The sequence below is a fragment of the Rattus norvegicus genome, chromosome 1 (genome assembly GCF_021556685.1).
Source record: "Rattus norvegicus strain SHRSP/BbbUtx chromosome 1, alternate assembly SHRSP_T2T, whole genome shotgun sequence".
NCBI classification, from domain to species: Eukaryota; Metazoa; Chordata; class Mammalia; order Rodentia; family Muridae; genus Rattus; species Rattus norvegicus.
The window spans coordinates 14,281,256-14,305,382 of record NC_141534.1 but is presented as its reverse complement, the minus strand read 5'-3'; the positions used below and the strand labels follow the sequence as shown (position 1 = coordinate 14,305,382).

General features: G+C 45.3%; 2 protein-coding genes and 1 non-coding gene across 8 annotated transcripts in view; 2 read left to right on the top strand and 1 right to left on the bottom strand.

Moving 5' to 3' along the window:
• Window positions 1-24,127, bottom strand: part of Nhsl1 (NHS-like 1) — a 235,601-nt gene that overhangs the window by 116,542 nt on the left and 94,932 nt on the right. For 2 of the 6 annotated variants that reach the window (XM_087556558.1, XM_087556571.1), the window contains exon 1: window positions 18,747-19,589. The exons of the other annotated variants lie outside the window; for them this stretch is intronic. In XM_087556558.1, coding sequence (XP_087412684.1) covers window positions 18,747-18,948 — 202 coding nt within the window. In that variant the 5' untranslated portion in view covers window positions 18,949-19,589. Of the gene's footprint in view, window positions 1-18,746; window positions 19,590-24,127 lie in introns of those variants that run through there. 6 annotated transcript variants of the gene reach the window in all.
• Window positions 6,439-6,545, top strand: LOC120100161 (U6 spliceosomal RNA). The gene has a single exon (XR_015655542.1). It is a non-coding gene; the product is annotated as a U6 spliceosomal RNA (small nuclear RNA).
• On the top strand, window positions 7,753-16,837 carry LOC148006847 (uncharacterized). The gene is made up of 3 exons (XM_087596239.1): window positions 7,753-7,895; window positions 14,823-14,977; window positions 15,078-16,837. The coding sequence occupies exon 3, from the start codon at window positions 16,130-16,132 to the stop codon at window positions 16,835-16,837; it is 708 nt and encodes a 235-aa protein (XP_087452365.1). The 5' UTR covers window positions 7,753-7,895; window positions 14,823-14,977; window positions 15,078-16,129.

The window sequence follows — 24,127 nt, the reverse complement described above, 5'->3', positions numbered from 1 at the left end:
AGATTTTAGATTAGAAATCTTGAATAATGTTGGGAGTGTTAAGAGTTTGGTGGGGCCTGCACTTTGCATGAGGAGACAGGCATAAGGGTAGGGGCAGGATTTGTGATGGCTTGGATATAGTATTCCCCAGCAAAAGGCTGTGTGCAAAATGCCTGTCTCCCAGCTGGCGGGGCTACTGAAGAGAGATTAGATCATGAGAACGATAACTTCATCAAAGGATAAAACCCAACGATGAGTTCATAGCTGAAGGTACTCTAGGGAGAAAGGCCGAGCTGGGAGAAGCAAGTCACTGCAGAAGGATGAGGTGTACTTCTGCACCATTCCTCTCTAATTCCTGGCTGCCGTGAGGCAAGCAACTTTCTCCTGTGACACCCTTCTGCCATGGTTATGCCCTGACAACCAACTCTGGAACCAGCTGGTAACCTCTGTAATCAAGAGACCCAAATCAATCCCACTTTACAGCCAAACCCCACTTTCAGCTCCTTTGACTGAAGCGAGGCCATCCCGGATATCTTTCTAGTCATTTCTCTCTTCTTACTAAATCTGACCTCCATCTGCTTTCATTCCTACTACACCTTTCTAAAAGGACTCTAATCATTCTACTTCTCCATTTATGTATCACACACACACACACACACACACACACACACACACACCCCACATACATACATTTACACACATGTACATATATATCATACATATACACATACACATGCATACACACATGAAGGCCCCAAATCTCACATTCCTTCATCTAGCAATAAAAGCTCCTCTAGAATTAGACTTGGTTCACTTTGCAAACTCTTTTGGACACACCTACCCTTAAGTGGCCCCTTCAGCAGGCTTGTGTCACAAACCATACAGTCTCCTACCCTGGTTATCTTTGAGAACTCTGTCATTTCCTTTGTCTGGAAGGTAGCCCGGCTCCCACTCTGGCTTCTCACCTCACTAAAGCCTTACCTGAGCAGTTCCCCCTCTAGAAGGAATGAATCCCCTCTAAGTTCCCAACAACACTTTGCTCACCCAACTCTCTGCGTCACCGCTGTTCACCTGGAATGAGCGTTCCTCAAAGCAAGGGCCTGCTCCAGCAGTTAACTTTCCACACTCGAATGGTAAATAGAACATGACAGGTCAGGTCAGCAATTACTTGTAACATAAACACATAAAATCCGAGCCATTATGACTCATCTAGTGCATCCAAAAAGGAAGGGTTAAAGCAAAGATACAAATCCCAGCGGAGACATATATGCCCAACGGTATGTAGATTTCTGTTTTTAAAAAAATCATATTTAATGTATTTCTTAAAAGTTAAATAAATGGGTATGATTTCCCCTATATATACCTGTATTAAAACTCTGTATGGGTGGGGCTTGGTGGCTCATACCTTTCATCCCAGCACTTGAGAGGCAGAGGAAGGAGTGTGTGAGTCTCGGGTCAGCCTGATCTACATAGTGAGATCCTGTCTCCAAAACGAGACAAAACTCATTACTAAGTAAGTCACTGGTGCTATGAGTCACATTGTCACACCATAAGCCATCAATCTGTGCAATCAAAAAAACACCCTCTTGAAGACTCTGTTGATGACTGTTAATAATTTGATTTAACTACAGAATTTTTACAAACCATTACTTTGGTCATTCTGCAGTAACTACATATTTGGAGGATGACGGTGGTGGGATAGGAGGAAGATCATTCTTCTGGAAGTATGTATTATAAGACTATTAAGGTTGGTATGTCCAGCTGGAGGGCGGATACCAAGAGATGTCACAATAATGACACATTCAAACCCCACTCCTTAGGAAAGCTACAAGGAAATATGTAGTCGGAGAGACAAACAAAACTGTCAGAGTCTATTTTTCTCTCTCTCTCAAAGTTCTGCCCTTGTCACTGTTGCCCATGAGATGCAAATGAAGACTCCAGGTTAAAATGACATAAAAACAACCACACAGAACAGACACAGCATCCTGGACTCTCAGGCTCTACGTGTCATCGGTGCGATCCTTGGGAGACTGGCTTCCAAAATACATATATCAATCACAGGAAAATGGACCCCAAAAAATAAATCACCAAGGTCGTGTGCATCATCATGATTTTCCTCAGCACCAAATAATCCAAGGAGTTCAACGTTCCGAGAGCAGAAATAGAGCCTGGCCTTCCACCTGAGCGGTGACCACCCTAAACTGTTAGAAAACCAACCTAAGTCAGAATTATTCAGGTTCCTACGGCAGCCAACCACGAGAGCCCCGAGTTCTGCCCCAACGTACAAACTCAAAACCAGCGAGCGTATCCAGCTACCACCACTTACAACCAAGCAGAAAGATTTAAAAAATGAAGCTACATTAAGATATTGGTTAGCAGGGTAATATAAACTAATAGACTGTCCGGATTCAAGCTGGGCGTGATGGTAACATGCCTTTAGCCCCAGCACTTCAGAGGCAGAGGCAAGCAGATCTCTCTGAGTGCAAGGCCAGCCTAAGCAAATCCAGGAGAACCAATGCTTGTTACAAAGTAAACAAACAAAAAAAGTACAGATTCCTGACATTTTTTTTTTGTCTAGAGAACTAAGTATACTGTTCTAATACTTAACTGCCTTAAGACTTGAAAATTTAACAGATTTTTAAGAAAAAAAAAATTACGTATTTGGAAAGCTCAAAGCTCCATACAGAATTTTGGCGGAACCTGGTTGCTTGCTCCTGTAATCCCAACAGTCAGGAGGAGACAGAAGCAGGAGGGTTCTTTTCTGCAGAAAAGGGAGAACCAGTCTCAAAAACAAATAACTAAGAAACAAAACCTACGGAATTTCTATTAAAGGGCAGCTTAGTTCTGAAAGCCCCATGCTCGCCAACTTTTAACCTACTTTAACCCCGGTGGCCACACTTTAAGGAAGAAACTCACCATTTCCCTCTCAGCTGCCAAGTCTCCTAAGGATCTGGGCAGTTTGAAATGGTAGAGTTATTTCGGGACCCATAGGATTTGGAAACGAGAATGGTTTGAGGAAACCACCGAAGTTGGCCTCCTCGAGTCTTTTCCTCTGTCCTTAGGAGTTTAAAAATAGGCAGGAAAACGATTCCTCAAATTGGTAGGGCAATTTTAGGGGTGGAGTTCATGTTGAAGCCCATGATGATCACAGAGTCCTCAGGTCTGCAGGGAGCAGTACATCCCACAACGCAGCCCTCCTCTTTGATTAGGCAGAGCATGCCCAGGGCTTCCTATTTTGCATTTCTACTGTTCTCTCCCTCGCCCCCTCTCTCTGGCTTAACATCAATAAAGTTAAATCCCAATCCAAGTGGTTTACAATTCAGTTATGGGTAAAAAGGCTGAGATTTACTTTTTTTCCCCCATGTATCTACAAATTCGACTATTAAATACATCTACAACCAGTCAAGTAGAGAAAAGGGTATCTGTCAAACACAGAATGCCACGTTGAAAGTTGGAAAATGTGTTTGCTTCTTGGGAGGCAGGGGTGACTCTGACAGATCTACCAAAGTTTCTGTCTCCAGGAGCTGTGGTATAGACTAAGGCTGCAGCTTGGGGTGCATGGGTTTGCTCCCCCAACCTTTCCCTCTTTGCAACAGAATGAATGCAGTTTTTGTCTTTGAGTGAGATGAAATTGACACTTGAGACCCTCAAGGCTGAGGCTTCTCCCCCTCTGTCTTTGCAATGCTAAGTGTCTTTGTCCCTGCCACATCTGCTTAGAAAGCCTTCTTCTGGGTGACACAGAGTAAAGGCAAACTTCCAAAGCTTGCCCAGTGAGGTCAGCAGAGGAATTCATCGTTGACCTCCACAGCCGTCAGGAATATCAAAGCCACAGAAACGAATAAAAGAACACTTTCTCAAACAGCATTCAAAAGGGGAGAAGGAACAAAAGGCCAGGACCCCCTGCTAGTCTGACTCACCTGTCTGTTCCTCCATTCTTCTGCCACACGAGGGATAGCACAGGGCTATAAGAGTCTCAGTTCTAAGCCTGCTGGCAAGGTATCTCTGATAGGGGCCCTTCACATTCGGGACTCAGTTATTACACAATGTCTACTAAAACTCAGAACTAAGAGGGGAAACTGACATGGTTGTTGCTGTAATAATTCCACTTCACAAATTACTTATTGTTTCTCAAATTAGAAAGAAGTCTTTAGGGCCTGGAGAGATGGCTCAGCGGTTAAGAGCACTGACTGCTCTTCCAGAGGTCCTGAGTTCAATTCCCAGCAACCACATGGTGGCTCACAACCATCTGTAATGGGATCCGATGCCCTCTTCTGGTGTGTCTGAAGACAGCGACAGTGTACTCACATTCATTGAACGAATGAACTAATGAATGAATGGATGGAGTCTTTGAATTTTCATTTCGTCAGAAAAGAGACTTTAAACATGTCATTTTGTCTAAGAATTATAACCAAAACAGAGTAAATATGTGGGAGATGGGGGATTTTCTTATCACGAGTGAGACTTCCTAATGAATTCTCCAATATTTAGAAAACAGGAAAACTCACTTTCTCAGAGCTTCAATTTAAGTTCTGTTGTCAACGAATCTAAATTGCACTTAAACACTTTTGTATCTTTCCTATAATAAAACAGAGTACACATTAAAATTGTATTAAAACATTTTTTCACAAGTCTCCTATGCAAAAATGGAAGGATCCAGGATGGGGCTTACATCATCTCAATAGATTACTAAAAGATTATGAGAATGCTGCATATTGGGATTATTAGCAGTACACATAAGAAAAATAATGAAAATCAACTTTCTCAAGTCTTAGTCCCATTTATATTAATGAAGGTCAACTGTTATTTGATGTTTAGAGTAAAAAAGATTCATTGGACATTGTAATGGTTTGTATGTGCTTGGCCCAGGGAGAGGCACTATTAGAAAGTGTGGCCCTGCTGGAGTAGGTGTGTCACTGTGGGTGTGGGCTTTAAGACCCTCATCCTAGCTGCCTGGAAGTCAGTCTTCTCCTAGCAGCCCTCAGATGAAGATGTAGAACTCTCAGCTCCTCCTGCACCATGTCTGCCTGGATGTTGCCATGTTCCCGCCTTGATGATAATGGACTGCACCTCTGAACCTGTAAGCCAGCCCCGATTAAATGTTGTCCTTCTAAGCATTGCCTTGGTCATGATATCTATTCACAGCAGTAAAACCCTAAGACAGACGTGTACCTGTCAATAACAGAAAGTTCTCTTTCTTTCATCATTTCTCTTTTTAAAAAAAAAAATCGAATGATGTTCATTAAGATAAACATATTAATGATGTTTATTAAAAAATAGTAATTTTGGCTAGCCATAGTGACAGCCCCTTGCAATCCCAGCCCTTGGGAAGTAGAGACAGGAAAACCACAAGTTTAAATACACCACAGACTACATACTGAGCCCTGGTCTCAAAACATTAGGAAGGAGCTGGAAGGGAGAAAGAAGGGGAAGGGAATTTGGGAGAGAAATTTTAAGTGAGTGAATAGACTTACAGAGTTGACTCAGTAGCAGCTGGAAAGAAGAGAAAGAAGGGGGTGGGTGGGGGTGAGAAGAGGGAAGGAAAACTCAGTGTTTGTTAGGGAAAGTCGAGCGCCAAAGCTTAAGAAGCTAAATTATGCTGAGGCTGGTGATCCAACCCAGTAGCACTGAGGGGTTACAGAGGTGTTTACACTTCGATGCTCTACAGAAAGAGCTGGATGGCCACATCCAGCGACAGGAGTGTATGCCAACATGCTTGCTCCCTGGGAAAGGACAGCGAGAAGCCAGAATCACACTGGCCGCCAACCAGGGTGAGCAGGATGGGGCACACGATCTGATTAGTCTCTAGGTCAAGAGTCGGGATCAAATAGACTGCCCGGGCCCTGCCCGCAAGATACAAATTAGAAACACCAAAGCACGCAGCGTGGTGATCCAAATACAGATTTTATTATTGGGGGAGGGGGGCAAGCACAGCGGTGGGGATTCAGTTTCTGCCAAAGCAAAGACACAAACCGTGGTGCTCATAGGGACTGTGCCAGATGACGACTTGTCATCTATTCACAGACACACCAATGAGCCCAAAAATAAATAAATTGCATCCTGGGACTGCGTGGAGTTGCTTCAGAAAGTTAGTTCAGAAAGGAACTAAACCACAAGAAGTGGGTGCAAAACCCCTTCTATATCATTTCTCTCCTGCTGGCTGCAAAGCAGTCATTTAATCTTCCAGGACCTGCCTGCTGGCTGCAAATCAGACATTTAATCTTCCAGGACCTGCCTTCTCACCACAGGAGGAGATAAAGCCACCAGTCCTACCCATATTACAGGACGGTCATCACCATGAAATGAGAGCTTAGGTGTGTGGACACTGTGTAAACTCTGATCTGCAAACAGGATCTAGACACAGTGCAGTGCGCGGCCAAACACTTCAAACCATGTTAGCTTTCCACAAGGTAAAATTCCTTCCTTCCTGATTTGAAATAAGGCTCATAGAAATCCCAACAAGTGCTCCCTTCGGCAGCACATATACTAAAATTGGAACGATACAGAGAAGATTAGCATGGCCCCTGCGCAAGGATGACAAAAAAAAAAAAAAAAAAAAGAAAGAAAGAAAAGAAAAAAGAAATCCCAACAAAAGCGTTTCCCCTCTGATGCAGGCTGGCCCAGTGTAACAGGGTTCTTTATCTCTGACCAATCACCAGTTTACAATACTTGAGGTTGCTAAGAAAACAGCTTCTCCTCTAGTTAATGCACTCTTTACTACAGACAGGCTAGAGTCTAACAATTCAGGGGTAAGTTTAAGTGGTAGGGAAATGGCTCAGTGGGTAACATGGCTACCATACAATCACGGGGAACTAGGTAAACACACGTAAAAAGCTAGTGTGGCAGTTCTATAACCACAGCACTGAATTGGGCGGGGCGTGGGGCACTTGTATGGAGACCAGAAGATCTCTGGAACTCCCTGGCCAGCCATTCTATTTTAATTGATAAGATCCAGATTTGGTGACAGACCTGGTCTCGAACAGTAAGGTGGGGTGAAACACAGGAAGCATTCGACATTGACCTCTGGCTTCTACATGCACACACATATACATGATCACACATGAACACAAAGTACATCTAGACACACATACACAAACACAAACACTAAATAAATTCAAGTGAATAAAATATCTCTACTAATTTTCCCCTTCTGGGGAATGGACAATCAGTGTAATGAATAAGATAGGCAGACACCGGCCAGACATCGCTAGTCACGGATTTCCCCTGGGGTCAGCCAGCAGGTGCGAGCAATCAGCCCACGTGATTAGCAGGATGTCATCCTGAGGCAGGAGATGAGGCTCACACTGGAAATCGCTCAGCCATGCTGCCATTTTTTCAAGGGCTGCTTCTTACACTTGGTCCTGAGCTAGTGGCACGGAGGAAAGCCCAGAAAAGGAATATCAGCGTGGGTGGGGAGAGGGGGATTTCTCAGTGTCACACGGCGTTTTCTCTGGTGCAACCCTGAGCCACGCTAAATCTCAAGGTGCCGGGGGTTTTCCAGACCTTTCTGTGCTGTGTGAAGAAGTGATTATGGCTGAAAGTATCAATTTACTGACTCGAGGCTGTGATCTAACAGGGAACAATGCAGCTAACTGGGTCAGGACCGACAGTCTCAGAAAGGGTGGATAAAGGAAAACGAGGGGTCTCCCCGGCAGGCAGGCAGGCAGGCAGGCAGGCAGGCAGGCAGGCAGGCAGGCAGGCAGGCAGGCAGGGTAGGCGACTAGGTTCAGAGTCTTCGTGTGCACACACAGGTCGACCACATGCGAGCAAGGAAACAAGGAGAGGCATACGATCCAGATCCAAGCTGAAGTTATGGACACCTCTGATGGGCAAAGAACTACAACCAACATTTTGGTGACTCAAGAGCCAAATACTCTCACGCCATGGTTCCACCGTAGAAGATTCTTCCCTCTTCTAAGGTGAGCCTCTATTTCTGGGGCGGTGGGAGGGGACCCAACTCGATTTTCAGAAACTAGTAGTAAAACTTATTTCTAGATCATTATTTTTGTCCGGAGTTTATTTGTGGTTTGAAGGAAGAATTAGAGCATCAAAGTGTCTCAAGTAAGTTGTGTAAGAGGCCCCAGTTACAGTAATTTAAACCAATTCATGCCTCAGACACTGGGGTATGACCACAGTCGCGTGAGCCAAAGTAACACACGCGGGGAGACGCATCCTTGCTCCGGCCTCACAAGGAAAGAAGCCGTACACGAAACAGCACGCGCCATCTCAAAACCCTCGTGTAAGCCAGGCAGACAGAATTCTCCTGTCAGGCGACATTCAGGCAAACGCACTAAGGAAGCTAATAAAGGAAGGGGGAAAAAAATGACCGTAAAGTAGACATGAAATCTCTTTCTCCGGGAAATCTCCCTGTGCTTTCTCTCCCTGTACTTTCTTTTGAGGAGGGGGAGAAATTATTTAAATAAGAACCCAACAGGTGAGGTGATCACAGCGACCCAAGAGCAGGCTACAACCAGCCATGAAGGTAACCTCGCCAACTGTAACTGAAATGCTTTGTAAAAGAATCTCCAACCAAACAAGACTAAAGCAAGACTCACCTGGGTGCAAGGGAGACTTGCGGCTTATCTCAAAATGCACCCCAGGAACACTGGAAACCCAGTGTTCTGCCGGAGCTGATGGGTTTCTGGTTACAAAATGACAGCAAGCCCCAGGGGACAGAGGACAAAAATCAACCGATAGAGTTAAGTGGAACCTCAGGTGCCCGTGGTTGTTGCCTTAAGCTGTACCCAGGGAGGACGAGAGGACATGGAATTCAAACTTGCTGGCTTCCTCCCACAACTAGACTTCTTTAACGGGTGACCAGCTGAACTCTCATCCTTGGTCCACATTCTTTTCTTTTCCTTTTCTTTTTTTTTATTTAAAGATTTTATCTATTATATATGAGTACACTGTAGCTGTCTTCAGACACACCAGAAGAGGGCATCAGATCCCATTACAGATGGTTGTGAGCCACCATGTGGTTGCTGGGATTTGAACTCAGGACCTCTAGAAGAGCAGTCAGTGCTCTTAACCGCTGAGCCATCTCTCCAGCCCCATTCTTTTCAACCACATAGAGAAAGAAACGTCGAGCTGTGTCTTAAGACACCTGAGACACGCAACCTGTCACACTGGAGGCATATTCAGAAGTCCGACTAAGCCGTCAGAGATGGGCACTCCTTCACAGGAGAAAACGCTCAGCAAAGGGGAGACAACGCCGGAAGTGGACTCTTGACCTCTACTCTCTGACAGCCTACGGCTTCAACTTTATCACCATCCTTCTCTCGTCTTCTTCCACTCATTATGGCTCTCAGTGTGGTCTTTGTCAAAATAGGAGTGCAGGAAAATGGCACAGTCGAATGCCACCCTACTGTGTGACTGCTAAGGAAAAGTCCAAGACATGCGTCACTCCACATGACCTCTAACTTAAGCCATTCCCACACTGGACCTGGACGAGGTCCTTCTGGCTTTCCCAGAAGGCTGATTTACTGTATCTAGTGAGCAACAGAAGCTTTTAAAACACAAGTCCCCACTATGTGTATTCATGGATGATGGAAGAAATGTTCCCGGGAACTGGAGGGATTATTCTGGAGAATAGAACACTGACATAAGAGGTGCCGACTGGGAAATCAAATTAACAAACTCCTTCTGGGCAAGACAGCCTTCAACTGGATCTCACTGCTCAACTGGACGAGAACACCCTCACCTCGTCACTTGGCAGCCATGTTTGAACACTAAAAGTGAGGTAATGAAGTAAGAGCAATGGGTTTTAGCGAGATCCAGACAACTGTCGGCTTAATCTCAAGTAGAGCTAGTCAGTCGTCAGATAGCCATGAAAGGACCAGGGCTGCCCTGACGATGCTGGATTCGATGGCACAGACATGTGTGGTGTGATGTGTCAAGGTCTGATCAGAGGCATCATGCCATAGCTAGCTCCAGGCTCCTTTCGCCTCACACAAGGCGTATGCTTGTACACGAGCAGTAGGGGAGTTGGCTATTAAAACATTTTCCAATCGCCCGCATTAAGGCGGTGATCACCACAAATGACACTGTCCGTGAGAGAGAGTCAGTCAAAATCTAATGCAACAGCCACCTGTCCTTCATACAGCTAAAGCAAACGGAACAGTGCTTCTTAAAAACTCAGGTGTCGGGGCATGTCACTATAAACCCATGAGGCCGCCTAGTCTGCAGCTCCAGAAATGCCTTCCTTGTGGGACTATATAATAACTTCGGGGGCTGGGGATTTAGCTCAGTGGTAGAGCGCTTACCTAGGAAGCGCAAGGCCCTGGGTTCAGTCCCCAGCTCCGGAAAAAAAAAAAAAAAAAAAAAAAAAAACTTCGATAAGTCCTTCGTCATCTCTTCTCATGACTGCAGTCCCTGGATGGCCCGGTTCTAGTCCTCTGTGCTCTACTCCATTTAGCATGCCGTGTCCCCGTGCTCTACTGACCCCATATTCCCACAACACCTGTGCGCTGACCTGCAGAGTAAGTAAGGGTGAGGCACAGAGGGGACTTCAGAGAGCTGCAAATCCAGGAGAGATAGGAGTCCCCCTGAAACTAAAAGTACTGAGTCCATGACCCCAAAATGACCAAGGTATTGCCAGTGTCACTTCTCTGTCTGAAAAAATTATAATGGGGGTTCCTGTCTTATCACAGGGAAATTCTGCGACCAGTTCCATTCTGATGATCTTGCCCTGTCCTGATTATCAAATCAATTGCTACTGTTATTGGCCATTTATGATTCCTAGGCAATATCTATAAATTAAGTTAATTCATGTACAGTGTTATTAGTAGTGTTTAGTCCTGATAAGAATTCCCCAAATACCAGCTAATGCTAATGACTGGGGTTGAGCTGAGTGATTCAGACACAGCTTTCTAATGCTAACCTTTGATTATCTCAGGATCTGACAAAAGTACTAACGGATAGGCTCTTAGGAGGATTACATAAATACAGTCATAGCTTATACCTGATTATACGACCACTCCAAAGAGACTTGCTTCTACACTGAAACTTTGCACTATAGGGTACCTTAGTTAAAAAAAAAACAAAAAAACAAAAACAAAAAAAAAAAAGTCACTTGACTGTTGACAGTAAAGAAATTACAGCCCAACGGCCAGTACCATTACATCCGGCCACATCCAATCTATAAGGCAGTGGTCCTCCACCTGCAGGATGCAACAGGGAAATCCATTCATCCCGCATACCAGATGTTTAGATTACAATACATAATAGTGGCAAAATTAGTTATAAAGTATCAACATAACAATTTCATGGTTGGGAATCACTGCAACAGGAGGACTTGTACTAAAGGGTTGAAACATTAGGAAGGTTGAGAGTCACTGCTCTAAGGTAACACAGTATCTAAAAAGTATACATTTTCATTCAAAAGAAACTCCGCTAGTGATCTATGAATAGACAGTATACCATTCATCGTAAAAGAGTTTAGTGATTGTCCCCAATCACAGAATTAGCAGGTAATAGAAGCAAAATGTCCACGTTCAGAACAGACATCAACATCACTCCCTCCTTCACTTAAAATACACCATGCTTCGCTTAAAAATATCATTAGACTAGGGAAATGGTTGGGAAGCTAAATTCTACTTGGAGGAGATAGATAACACTGAACACAAACGCATTGAATGTACAACATATTAGATGGTGGTGAATATTTCGGAGGGGGAAGGGGAGTGGGTGATGCAGAGGTTAGGAGGAGAGCCCACTGTGACCATCTAACACATAGTCACTGTGCGACTGTGGACTGGAGACTGCAGAGGTGACAGAGAGAACCAGGTGCAAAGCTGCTCTAGGAAAGGAGAGGCCAAGTGCCACCACAAGCAGCTTAGTGCCCTGAGAGGGGACGCGGAGGTTGGGTGACAAGCAGGAAACATGTGGCGTCAGTCTTAGGGAACACTGTCAAAGACATGGCCATTAAAGTGTCTGAGAAGGAAGCCTACTGGGGTTAGGGGTGGGGGGGTGTTTCCAAGTAGAGGCTCCCATTTGTGTCGCTCAGGATTACGGATGCTGCCTGTGTTAGAATGAGCCTGGCCTTCTCATGAGTGAAAGCAAGGGACATGGTTGAGAGGAGACCATGATAATGCCACACCGCAGCCCCTCCTCACCAGATGGCCATCACTCCTCTTGTAACTCATCGCTGCTCGCTAAACTTCACTCAACAGTCAAAGTAATCAGATGCTTCTACAATGCGCCTGATGGACGCTCACCCTGAGAGCAGCAACAGCCAACGGCAGGCTACCGCCATGATGTTCCCACAAATGGATCCTTGTCTTCTGCTGCACCCCGAGTTCAGACCAAGCACACAGCTACTCTAACCTACTGTTTCTTCAGTCAAACTCACAAGCGGGTAGTTGCCGGGCCTATGCAAGAAGCACTATTGAAGACTCCAAATGGGTTATGGTCCCCTACTCCGCTGTAATTTACTAAGCGCCCAGCCCTGGAAGGAGGAGGGATAAGCGTCTGTCCTAAAAGACTTGGCTGTCAAGTCCAAGAGTCAGACTAAAGCAAGCAAGCAAGCATGAAAAAGGCAATTACAGGGGACGAGGAAGGCAGAGAAGTAACAGAGAAGGAAGTGAGCAGTGCAGCCTTTGACAGTGCGTTCGGAAGCTTATATAGGAAATTAGTAGGCCCAGCAGAAGGTGCCTGCAGCATTCTGGGAACAGGAAGGGGAAGAAATGCAGTATGAATCCTGGACTTGTCACACACACACACACACACACACACACACACACACACACACACACACACACATATCACAATGTAAGAGTTAGGGCACGGACAGGTCAGAGCACATAACTTCTGTGCTATGTTAAGGGATGGAACCTCTTCCCCGTAGGCAGTGGTGAGCCCCAAAGACTAACCCTGAATAAATATGCATCTTAGAAAAATCACTCTGGAAGGAGTGAGGACTTAAGAGTGACTCAAAATGGAGCAAGAATAGAGACAGCAGATGAGGAGAGAAAAGCTCGGGGAAGAGCATCTGTATAGCCTGACCTACACAGTGCATTTCAGGACTGCCAGAGCTTCCTAGTGAGGTCCCGCCTCAAAACGACAACAGTAACAACAACCACAAACCTTTAATTAGAGGAAAAACATTAGAGTTTAAGAAAACCCTTAAAATTACAGGAACAATATTGAATACTTGTAAATGAATAGTATTCTCAAAATTATAAAAAAAAATAAATACATAAAATCAAAAGCTGGGTTTGGTAGCACACATCATTAATGCCAGCGCTTGGGAGAAAGGTGAATCTCTGAATTCAGGGCCAGTTTGCTCTAATAGCAAGTTCCAAGCCAACCAAGGCTACATGATGAGAATGAGTCGGAAGGAAGGAAGGAAGGAAGGAAGGAAGGAAGGAAGGAAGGAAGGAAGGAAGGACGGACGGACGGACGGACGGACAGACTGACTGGCCAGAAAATACAGTTTCAAAAGTCTTTCATCATCTAGTAAAGATATTCCAACAATGGAAAAAAGCAAAAATTACTTCCAAGCTGAAGCCCTAGCAGGAAGCCCCTAATTTCATCAGTAAGACCCTTCAAGTCATTTAAGGAAGTATCTAATCTTCAAACTAGTCCACAGACTTTTTAAAGTTAAAAAGGGGAGGAATACTGAGTCAATCATCATTTTAATAAAAACTCCACAACTTAATTACCAAAAAAGGGTCATTTTTACAACAAAACAAGGTACAGAGGCAACTGGGACTGCCAACCTAAAAGGAGAAAGAAATAAGCGAAGGCCAATGAAGGGTGGTCTCGGCGGAACAGGTAAACTATTAAGTAGCACTTTGTCCCTTTCACAGAATGTCAACTTCCACGGAGTTTAAGAAGGAAAACAAGCCAGCATTCACCGAGAACATTTGTCTTAGTGCATTTGTTAAGATAAAAGTCCATTTAAGCACTTTCCTGACAGAGCAACCTTCAGAATAAATAAAGCCTGTTTGGTCTGAAGCACCACTCCGGAAAGTTACTTTAACAATATTTCTCAGCGCCCTTTTTGCCTTTCTTAATGTCAGTGCTGTTCCTGGGCCTCACAGTTTTAAATGTGCTTTACTATAAAAAAATAATAGAATCCCGTTGCTAATACGAAAACAAGGGTGTGATCTTGCTGCATTAGGTCTTGGTAATCCATTTTTTTCTCCATTATAACAGCTGGTCATTAATAATTCAACTGTGCACAGTGGGCCTGTTTTCTGCTACACTCTTATGAGGAGGGATACCGGGATAAAATGAAACAGAGCCCCCACATACAATTTACATGTAGTTCCTCCATGCAAAAAAAAGTATTTTCTAGTGTACAAATCGTTCATTATCCCTGATGCCTACAAAGGCTGTCCTCTGATTTTTTGGGGGACTGGGAGGTGGGGGTGGGGGGTGGGGAGGTGGGAGGTAGGGCAAGAGGTGCCAGAGATTTAATCCAGGGTCTGGCTCTAAGAAGCTGCATCTCTAACCCCACATTTGAAATTACAAGCACTGAAATAACAGACCAGTCAGATTTGGTAACGTTACTAAAGTTCAGAAGATGGTAAAATGTACACGGAGAGAACAAAAATGCTCTTTGGAACAAGGCTTTGTACGTCAGTTAACCTCTCTATTTGTAGACCTGTCAGCTCCAGAATCATCAATCATGCCTCCCCCCCCATCCAAAGGAGAGCTGGGGTGAAACAAGATGTACTCTGGGCAATGAGCAGACAACCCACCCCTACCTCACCTCATTGGATTTTCTTTCAGAAGGAAGGGGGAAGCACGGGGTGGAGATGGGTCATTAGTTTTCCCTGAGAGCCTTCCGTGGTTCTGGTGAAGAACCACGCACTAAACACTGGTTAACTCCATGCTTACAGCAAGAAGAAGACGGGAAACACGAGTCTAAGCGATTCACGCCGTGCTTTTCCACAGTCAGTGTGTGTAACTGCCCCTCAGACGCCTTCTGTGGAACCAGAAACGCCAAGCAGCAGTGCAGGGCCTGTGCACCTTCATGTCCTCCACCCAGAACACAGTAAGCGAGGATCCTCCCGTGAGCCTTCCTTCCTTCCTGTCACAGCAAAGGGACACCGGAAGCCTGCCGTGCGACTACATTTTCCCTCTCTCTTACACAGGCATCTAACGATACCGATCCTGATTCACTACGAGCACTTTCACAGCCTGATTTTTATAATTAAGAAGAAGCATGGAGTGCAGAAGTGGGTCACATCCCAGCAAGAACGAGAGAACTGACGACCGTGTTACTACACGCTCTTACTTCCCCAAGCGCAAACATCAGGACGAGAGACTTGCAATTCCCAGGTACTGTGGCAAAATAAGTGGTGATTGCTTTGAACCTGTTTATATAAATCGTTGGTACCTTCCCTTCTTTCAATTATGTATATATAGGGAAAGGAGAGATGTGCACTTGAGTGCAGATGGCCCCAAGGTCCCAAGACAGTGTCAGACCCCCTAGAGCTGTAGCTAGAGGCAGCTGTAAGCCACCTGACCTAGGTCATGAATGGAATTCAGGCCCTCTGCAAGAGCAGTGGGGATGCTTAACCTCTGGGCCCTTTCTTCAGCTCCACTCCAGGCAACTTTTTGAAGGTCACGTGGTAGAAAGAAACCTGCTGGTCGCTTCTAGTCACACAAATAGAATCTGCCAAGAAATCCTAAGCTACTGTTTTACCTTCGTAAACATGTAAAGTAACCATGTAAAAACCTGTGTCGTGACTGTTACCGGCCAGCCTACACACTCGCGTAAAAAGGCCTTCTACTTTTGCAAAATGAATGGTTGTGTCATATAACTTACTATTCATTCACCGGGGATCCGGTTGGTGGCTTGGCTGTGCTGAGAAGTGTTACCTGGTGACAGCAGGCGGGAACAACAGTGTGTCCTTGAAGCAGCTGGGAACAAGCAGAAGGACTGCAGAGCCTGCTTCCCCAGACCCCACAGGGCACAGGCAGTGACTTTCCCAGTGACCACTGCCCCACCTCCATCTGTCAGACCTGAAGGACATCAGTTTTTCAAGAACATTATCAGTCAAAAGTCTGTTCATGTTCCGGGCGTTAGGTATGGAAGTCATCTCATACTCCCATCACACCAGTAAGTCTTGGGTGCTTTCTTATCTGTGACCCTATCTCGACGGTCACCCACTACAGTGACCGCTACTGTGACCCTATCTTGATGGCCACCCACTGCAGTGACCGCTACTGTGACCCTATCTTGATGGTCACCCACTGCAGTGACCGCTACTGTGACCCTATCTTGATGGCCACCCACTGCAGTGACCGCTACTGTGACCCTATCTCGACGGTCACCCACTGCTGTGACCCTATCTCGATGGCCACCCACTGCAGTGACCGCTACTGTGACCCTATCTCGATGGTCACTCACTGCAGTGACCGCTACTGTGACCCTATCTTGATGGCCACCCACTGCAGTGACCGCTACTGTGACCCTATCTCGATGGTCACCCACTGCAGTGACCGCTATTGTGACCCTATCTCAACGGTCACCCACTACAGTGACCGCTACTGTGACCCTATCTCGATGGCCACCCACTGCAGTGACCGCTACTGTGACCCTATCTCGACGGTCACCCACTACAGTGACCGCTATTGTGACCCTATCTCGATGGCCACCCACTGTAGTGACCGCTACTGTGACCCTATCTTGATGGTCACCCACTGCAGTGACCGCTACTGTGACCCTATCTTGATGGTCACCCACTGCAGTGACCGCTACTGTGACCCTATCTTAACGGTCACCCACTGCAGTGACCGCTACTCCAAGTTACACAGGTTCAGCTTCTATGTCAGTCATCAAAATAAAACCCAAAATCTTGCACGACTTAACTCAAAAGATGGTTCCTCTTTTGATCCACTAGTATAAATAAATGTTACCTCTACATTTCTCCAAAGGACAGAATTATGACAAATGAAGACTGTTAGAACCTGCCCCTAAGGGAGTCTGTCAAGGATGAGAACCGTTCTTCTTTGTAAGCTAAACAGAGAAACAATATAGTTCTGAGATTTGTAATGCACAGAGGCAGCATTTAATGGATCCCCACCCCTCCAAACCCCGTATGTCAGGATGATAACATTTACCCTGGGCCAACAGTCCCCCTGTTACACGAAGGGATAAAAGGCACGGTGTTTTGTATTATAAATAAACAAGTCCGGCCTTCCTTCAGAACTTGCCTTTCCCCTTCACAATGACTTCTTTATTTTCTACAAGTCAAGTGTACACTACCTGCTTCGCTTTCCACATAAACCTAAGGCATACAAATTCAGTCTCTCTCCCTTTAAGGCTAGCATGCGTGAGCCGTAGACAGTGGAAGTCCTAAAGAAAGCTGCGTGCTCACACGTATACACTCTTCAACGGAAACCTGAGAGCAGCTGGGTTGAAGCAAAGTTAAGTTCTGAGAAGCAACTTCTGGCAAAGACTAAAGGAAGTCAAAAGTGTACCCCTTGTAACCACAGCACTATGGTGTCCACCCTACAAACTGGTTCGGTTCAAACGTTACAGCCCAGTCACTTACCAAAACCACAGCCTATCCCTGATTTAGAAAAGTAGTTCACAGATGTAAACTACATAGCTTCTTCATCTGGGAAGCAAATGCCCGTTTCGATGCTGGCAATTACACAGTGGGAGCTCAAATGCCAGGTTTCAAAGCTCAGTATGGGCGGACCCCTGGTGGTCAACTCCCTGATGTAATAAATAACTGACATCTTCAAAAAAATATTAACCAGCCCTTCCTCTGCCAGTTCAACAGGCAAACACAATCGAGTTAACATCCATTGTCCTTGTAAAAAGAGCTGTGCTTTAATTCTCAAGAGTGCACAGTGGGACTATGTACCCAGAAGCATGCAGGTTACTTAATTCTCACATTTCTGCAATTTGGGTTCCCAAAAGAGAGGGAAGAATAGGTCCCCAAGATGTTCTAGCAAGGTTTCTCTTGGCAGAGAGAGAACACAGTAAACAAGTCACACACAGTCCTGGCAGTGTCTGCGCTAGGCTCCTTTATAACACACAGGAGTGCTTCCCTGCTAGACTCTGGACAACATCCAGCAAAGAAACCATTTCAGAGCTTAAACAATTCAGTCCCTACAGCAGACATCCTAACAGGCAGACCTCAGAAGTTCTATATAGAAAGTAGGGGGTGATATAAAATACTAGAATGCACCCCTGTCCTCCAGCAGGACTACAGTTTTTCCTTACCCTCTAGGGGGGTCTAACATGCTAATCCTGAGAACAGAAACCAACACACCAACGCTGGACTGACAAGGAACTTGACAGAAATCCAAAACTCTTTTGGCCAAGGTAAAAACTCTTGTGTCCATTTTTCCACCGTGTGACACTCAACACCTGTCTAAGTCATACATTCACCAAACTCATTCATCTTCTCAAAAGAAAGCTGCAAAAAGACCATCCACAAACCTCCAAGCTTTCTCGGACCATATAGGAAAGAGCTCATGACTTGCCCCAGACCAGATGATCCCATCTGGGGTGATACCTTCTTCCTGACTTACCCAAATTACAGGAGAACATGGGCTGGGGAAGGCAGGGAGAGCACCTGCAGCAAACCACAGCTGTTTAACCTTCTGGGAGGGTTACTGTCTCAAGCTGAATCTTGGCGGAACAGTTTTTAGACGTGTAAACAAATGAACAGTGCTTAGTTCCAACAGAGACTCCTCATGGAGCAGGAGAGGAACATGACAGAAAAGCACTGACAGCAACAAGGAACAATATAGAGCAAACTTTTTAAAAGATGTTTAAATTACGAGTAAGATAAAGTCACCTTTTCTGGGCTGGGTCCTGTATATCCAATTCTCATCATCAGCCTCCACCTGCTGCCCACAAACGGACAGCTCTCCATCGCTGCGAAACAGCCTCTTTGTCTGCCTGGACAGGGAGGAGAAATTTATCCAACTCACGGCACGTGAGAGGGAGCCTGGGTTTGCCTTGATTCTGAAGGAACCTGCAGAGCCTTCCTTTTTCATCTTCTTTCACATCAAAATCCTCTAGAGACAAAGGGCGGCCCAACAAACAAAACGCTAGCTTTTTAGAATTGGCCCGGATCCTTGAAAGGGGCCTGCCCCTTCCCACTTATCCAGACAACGCTCAGAGTCAGGCAGGCTTTTGTGCTTCTGCGTGCCCGACTAAAAGGAAAATGACGGATTAAAGATAATTAAAAAAAAAAAAAAAAGGTTTACTCTAGCCACATTGTAGCACCAATTTCTGGCGGGAGGTCCACAGGCAAAATAAAAATAATAAAAATAAACAGAAGTACAAGCTTTAGAAAAATAATATAGTCATTTCAGAAACACTTGCCAAGACTTTGCGAAGAAGAGCCAAGGTACCCCGACTCTTGGCTGTATGGCTAGCATCCCTAGATGTAATCCTACGCCTCTCCAGGGCATCTTTCCTTCTGAAGGCAGAAAGCCAGGCTTCTGGAGCTGCAGAAAAAGATCCAGCGTCAAGCAGGCCCCCCAGTTTAAAGTTCACCCACACAGGTTACTCAGGAGAAATCAAAGGGTTCGGCTCTGTTGTCCCGACACAGGGCAGAATCATAAACCGCCCACTTGCCCTCCTTCCCGTGTGGGAAGAGCTCCTAGCCGCAGGACTCCACAAACAATAAAACAGGCTGTGTAGCTATCGCTTGGATTACAGAGTAAGCACTCCTGCGAAAGATGATAGGCTTGCCCGACACTGAAGGCACCTCATTGGAGACAGAGAGCCCCGCCCCTCCACAGACCACACTCCGGTGGTAGCTCAAACTTCTGAACTCCTGCAAAGCAATGGAAAAGCAAGCCTGTGTAGAATGTAGACGTCTCTCTGCAGATCACGAAAGGAATATGATTGCCGATTATTGGACCCACTTCTGAAAACGTATGATCGCCAGAAGCTCTTTTAACGCGGTTTCTAGTCCAGCATTCCGGAGGTGGGGGGGACACGGGTTAAGGAATGCCACGATCGATCAAGGATAAGGTAAGCAGTTTTGCTTCACCTCCTGCTTTCTGCGAAGGTGAAATGCAGCCACGTTCGCACCTGTTCCTGCCTCCCCTCCTGCCACCAGCAAGCAGAATACGGGGCCAAGCACACCCAGTCAGGCTGGCCCCAGGAGGCCATCCTCCTCTGCCTTACAAAGGCAGCCCAACCAGAGAGAATCCAATCCGGGGAAAACATCAACAACAAAAACACAATGCAATCAGCTGCTAGTTAAAGCAAAGCACCTAGAAACCCTACCTTTCATTGGGGTGTAACACCTCCCCTAGTTTCTTGGGGTGCCCTAGTCCTAAACTGCAGCATCCCCTGACCCCAGAGTGAATTACACTCACTCAGAGCGAGGCAGACAACAAGTAAATAATCAGTCACATAAACACTAACCAGTTTACTGCAAAATAAACTGATTACAGGCTCTAAAAGCAGCAGGGTAGAAGCAAATGCCTTTGATCTCAGCTCACGGGAGTTAGAGGCAGAAGGATCTCCTAGTTCAAGGCCAGCCTAGTCTACAAGGTGAGCTCCGGTGAGCTCCAGGACAGCCAGGGTTATGCAGGGAAACCCTGTTCCAGGAAACAAAAAGTTCTAAAGGAGTCTGTTCCAACTCTCTGAGACTTAAAGAGAGGGTTCTTCAAGCATTCCCCATGGGGTGTTCACTGAAGAAGATACAAAGTTTCCCTAGGACAGTGGATTCTCCTGCTACACAAGACACCCACTGGGACTGAAGAGTTAACTGAGAAAACAGACGTTAGTACAGATGAGGTCAGAAAACCTAAGGGTTCTCAAGAGGCCATGTTGCTCAAATCCCTCAAGCTACAGACAGAGAAACTCAAGCCCACACACACCCCATGCCAGAGCAGTGGTCAGGGATGGGGAACGGGTTATATATCAGACACCACCGAGTCCAAAGTTCACGTCTACTAGGTGTGCCCGTCCTACCTACCTCGGCTCTTATTTCAATGATGTGTCTACGCTGACCATTATTACAAGTTCTGAGATGATAGAGCTCTCAGGCACAGCAGGGACACACCCACCCTCCTGGTACTGGAGGTGAAGGCAGTGGTCCATGCCAGTCTATGTTAAGCAGCCAGCCTGGGCTATGCCACATCCAGTCTCCAGAAAAACGAGACGTAAAGGGAATTAAAAATACACAAATAAAGAATTTTTTAAAAAAAGCACCTCAAAAAAATGTGTCAGAGCCCTCGGTGCTGTTTAGTGTGACAGAGTTTCTGCGGGACCATTCCCCAGTACAGACTTCTGCCCTCTAAGAAATGCATGAGCCCCAAACGTGCACAAGCCTCTTCAACTTGCTGTCCACATTTATAGCTGCGTTTGTAACTTTAAGATGTCTAGGCTTCATGATAAACCCCTTGCTGTCCCTGATGCACTTTATACAGCTGAGCCCTCCACAAGCCTCTTGGACTACGTGCACAGTCTTAGTGCACCAGGTCCGGTAACTTGTATAGTAGCCTCAATCCTGTACACATCTAGCAAGAACCTAATGGAGGGGCAAGGGGAAAACTCACTACAAACAACCAAGGGAAACAACTGGTCTATGAGAGCCAAGTCTCAAGACTGTCCCTCAAAGTTGCTTGTATTTATGCAGACAACTGAAGTTATTTGAAATACCAATTTTACCCCAAATGTAGGCACACTAACAAACTGGATTTCTAGAAACTGTTCCTTCGAACCACAAAACAGAATTAATTAACCAATCCTCCACGTACTGACTAGTCTATGGTCTAGATCACGGGTCTTTTTCAACCCGCAGATCTTGACCTCTTTGGAGGTCACCTATCAGATATACTGCATATCGGATATTTACATTATGATTCATAACAGTAGCAAAATTACAGTTATGAAGCAGCAAGGAAATAATTTTATGGTTGGGGAGGTCACCACAACGCAAGGAACTGTACTAAAGGGTCGCAGCGTTAGGAAAGTTGAGAACCATTGGCCTAAATGATTGAATACTTGCCAACACAAAGAAAATCACAAACATTCATTTAACAACTGGACCAACCTTGCTACCAGTCAACAGCAAATACAAGGGTTCTGGTCAGCCCTGGAGCAACATATCCATGCTCCATGTGGGTTGCAGTTAGCTTAGAAGAGCCTATGTGGGCTGCCTTAGAAGCTAATACACTCACTCAAACCATATTCATCTGGCAACTACAGAGAACACACCTTAGTCATGGGATATTTCCCCAGGGCCATGGGTACTGTGTGCCTGCCTCCCACCTCACACGCAGTGCGGCCATCTTCATAACAGTGCTGTTGAGAAGCAGGGACCTTTAGAGTGTCATTGGTCTTCTCAAATAACTTCAGTCAGAATCTTCAACGTTGGAAAACGTTATGATTTAACCATTTCCCCACCCTGTGAAAGGCTACGAGAACGTACCCCTCTCAGACCTTTTAAACAGACCCGCTGAACAGATTTGATTCTGCTCCTCACTGTGCTGGGTGGTCCCATGCACCCTCCTGCCAGCAAGCTGCCACACTGCAAGGTCTGCCACCATCACGTGTGTGTGTGCGTGTGTGTGTGTGTGTGTGTGTGTGTGCCTGTATGTATGTGCGAATGTATGTGTGTATGTGTATGTGTGTGTGCGTGTGTGTGTATGTATGTGTATATGTGTATGTGTGTATGTGTGTGTATGTGTGCATGTATGTATGTGTGTATGTATGTGTGCATGTGTGTGTATGTGTGTATGCGTATGTGTGTGTATGTGTGTGTATGTGTGTATGCGTATGTGTGTGTATGTGTGTGTATGTGTGTATGTGCGAATGTATGTGTGTATGTGTGTGTGCGTGTGTGTGTATGTATGTGTATATGTGTATGTGTGTATGTGTGTATGTGTGCATGTATGTGTGTATGTGCGAACGTATGTGTGTATGTGTATGTGTGTGTGCATGTGTGTGTATGTGTGTATGTATGTGTGTGTATATGTGGATGTGTGTGTGTATCTGTGTGTATGTGTGTGTATGTGTGCATGTATGTGTGTATGTGTGTATGTGTGTATGTATGTGTGTATGTGTGTATATGTGTGTATGCGTATGTGTGTGCATGTGTGTGTATGTGTGTATGCGTATGTGTGTATGTGTGTATATGTGTGTATGTGCGAATGTATGTGTGTATGTGTGTATGCGTATGTGTGTGTATGTGTGTATATGTGTGTATGTGCGAATGTATGTGTGTATGTGTGTGTGCGTGTGTGTGTATGTATGTGTATATGTGTATGTGTGTATGTGTGTGTATGTGTGCATGTATGTGTGTATGTGCGAATGTATGTGTGTATGTGTATGTGTGTGTGCATGTGTGTGTATGTGTGCATGTATGTGTGTGTATATGTGGATGTGTGTGTGTATCTGTGTGTATGTGTGTGTATGTGTGTATATGTATGTGTGTATGTGTGTATGTGTATGTGTGTGTATGTGTGTATCTGTGTGTGTATGTGTGTATATGTATGTGTATGTGTGTATGTGTATGTGTGTGTATGTGTGTGTATGTGTATGTGTGTGTGTGTGTGTGTATGTGTGTGTGTGTGTGTATGTGTGTGTGTGTGTGTACTGCTCCCTACCTCTCCGCCTCGGCTGTGCTTCAGGCACCAGGAAAGCAGATAAAGAAGCTCGCTGAAATTATATGTCTAGGGGAGTCTGAGGCCTCGCAGAGTGAAATGAACTGCTTTGATACAAGGGCTTTTGTCACAGCTGCCTCCCTGGAGCCCCCTTGTCCTTTACTGGTGTGACTTAAGCCCAAAGGTCAGATGGCTGGATAATGACACCAGGATGGATCTGTATCAAGCTGATGACTGATTGCCTCTTTTTAGATTAAGTCTTGCCCCCTTTGGGCCACTTGCCAATCATTACTAACAATACTAGAAGATAATGTATTATTTCAGCAATAATTTTTTTAAAAATCAATAATTAAAGTTATCTATACAAACTAAGATGTACCAAAATATATTATTAGGGGAAGTTTACAACCATCTTCCTGAGTCAAGGCCTGTGAACTTAAAGACATCTATTTTTTTAGCAACAGTCAATGGGGTAGAGTGGATACATTTAGAAGCCTTTGCTTTTCTTGTATCAATATATACTAGCATCCTTAAACTGAAAGGGAGTCAATTTCAAGCTCTCCATGTAATAAAAATTGTTAAACATGGCAGGATATACTATGAA

What these genes read in the sequence shown, in the direction of transcription:
- LOC148006847 (XM_087596239.1), top strand. Translation starts at nt 16,130, where the DNA reads ATGGCCACCCACTGCAGTGACCGCTACTGTGACCCTATCTTGATGGTC.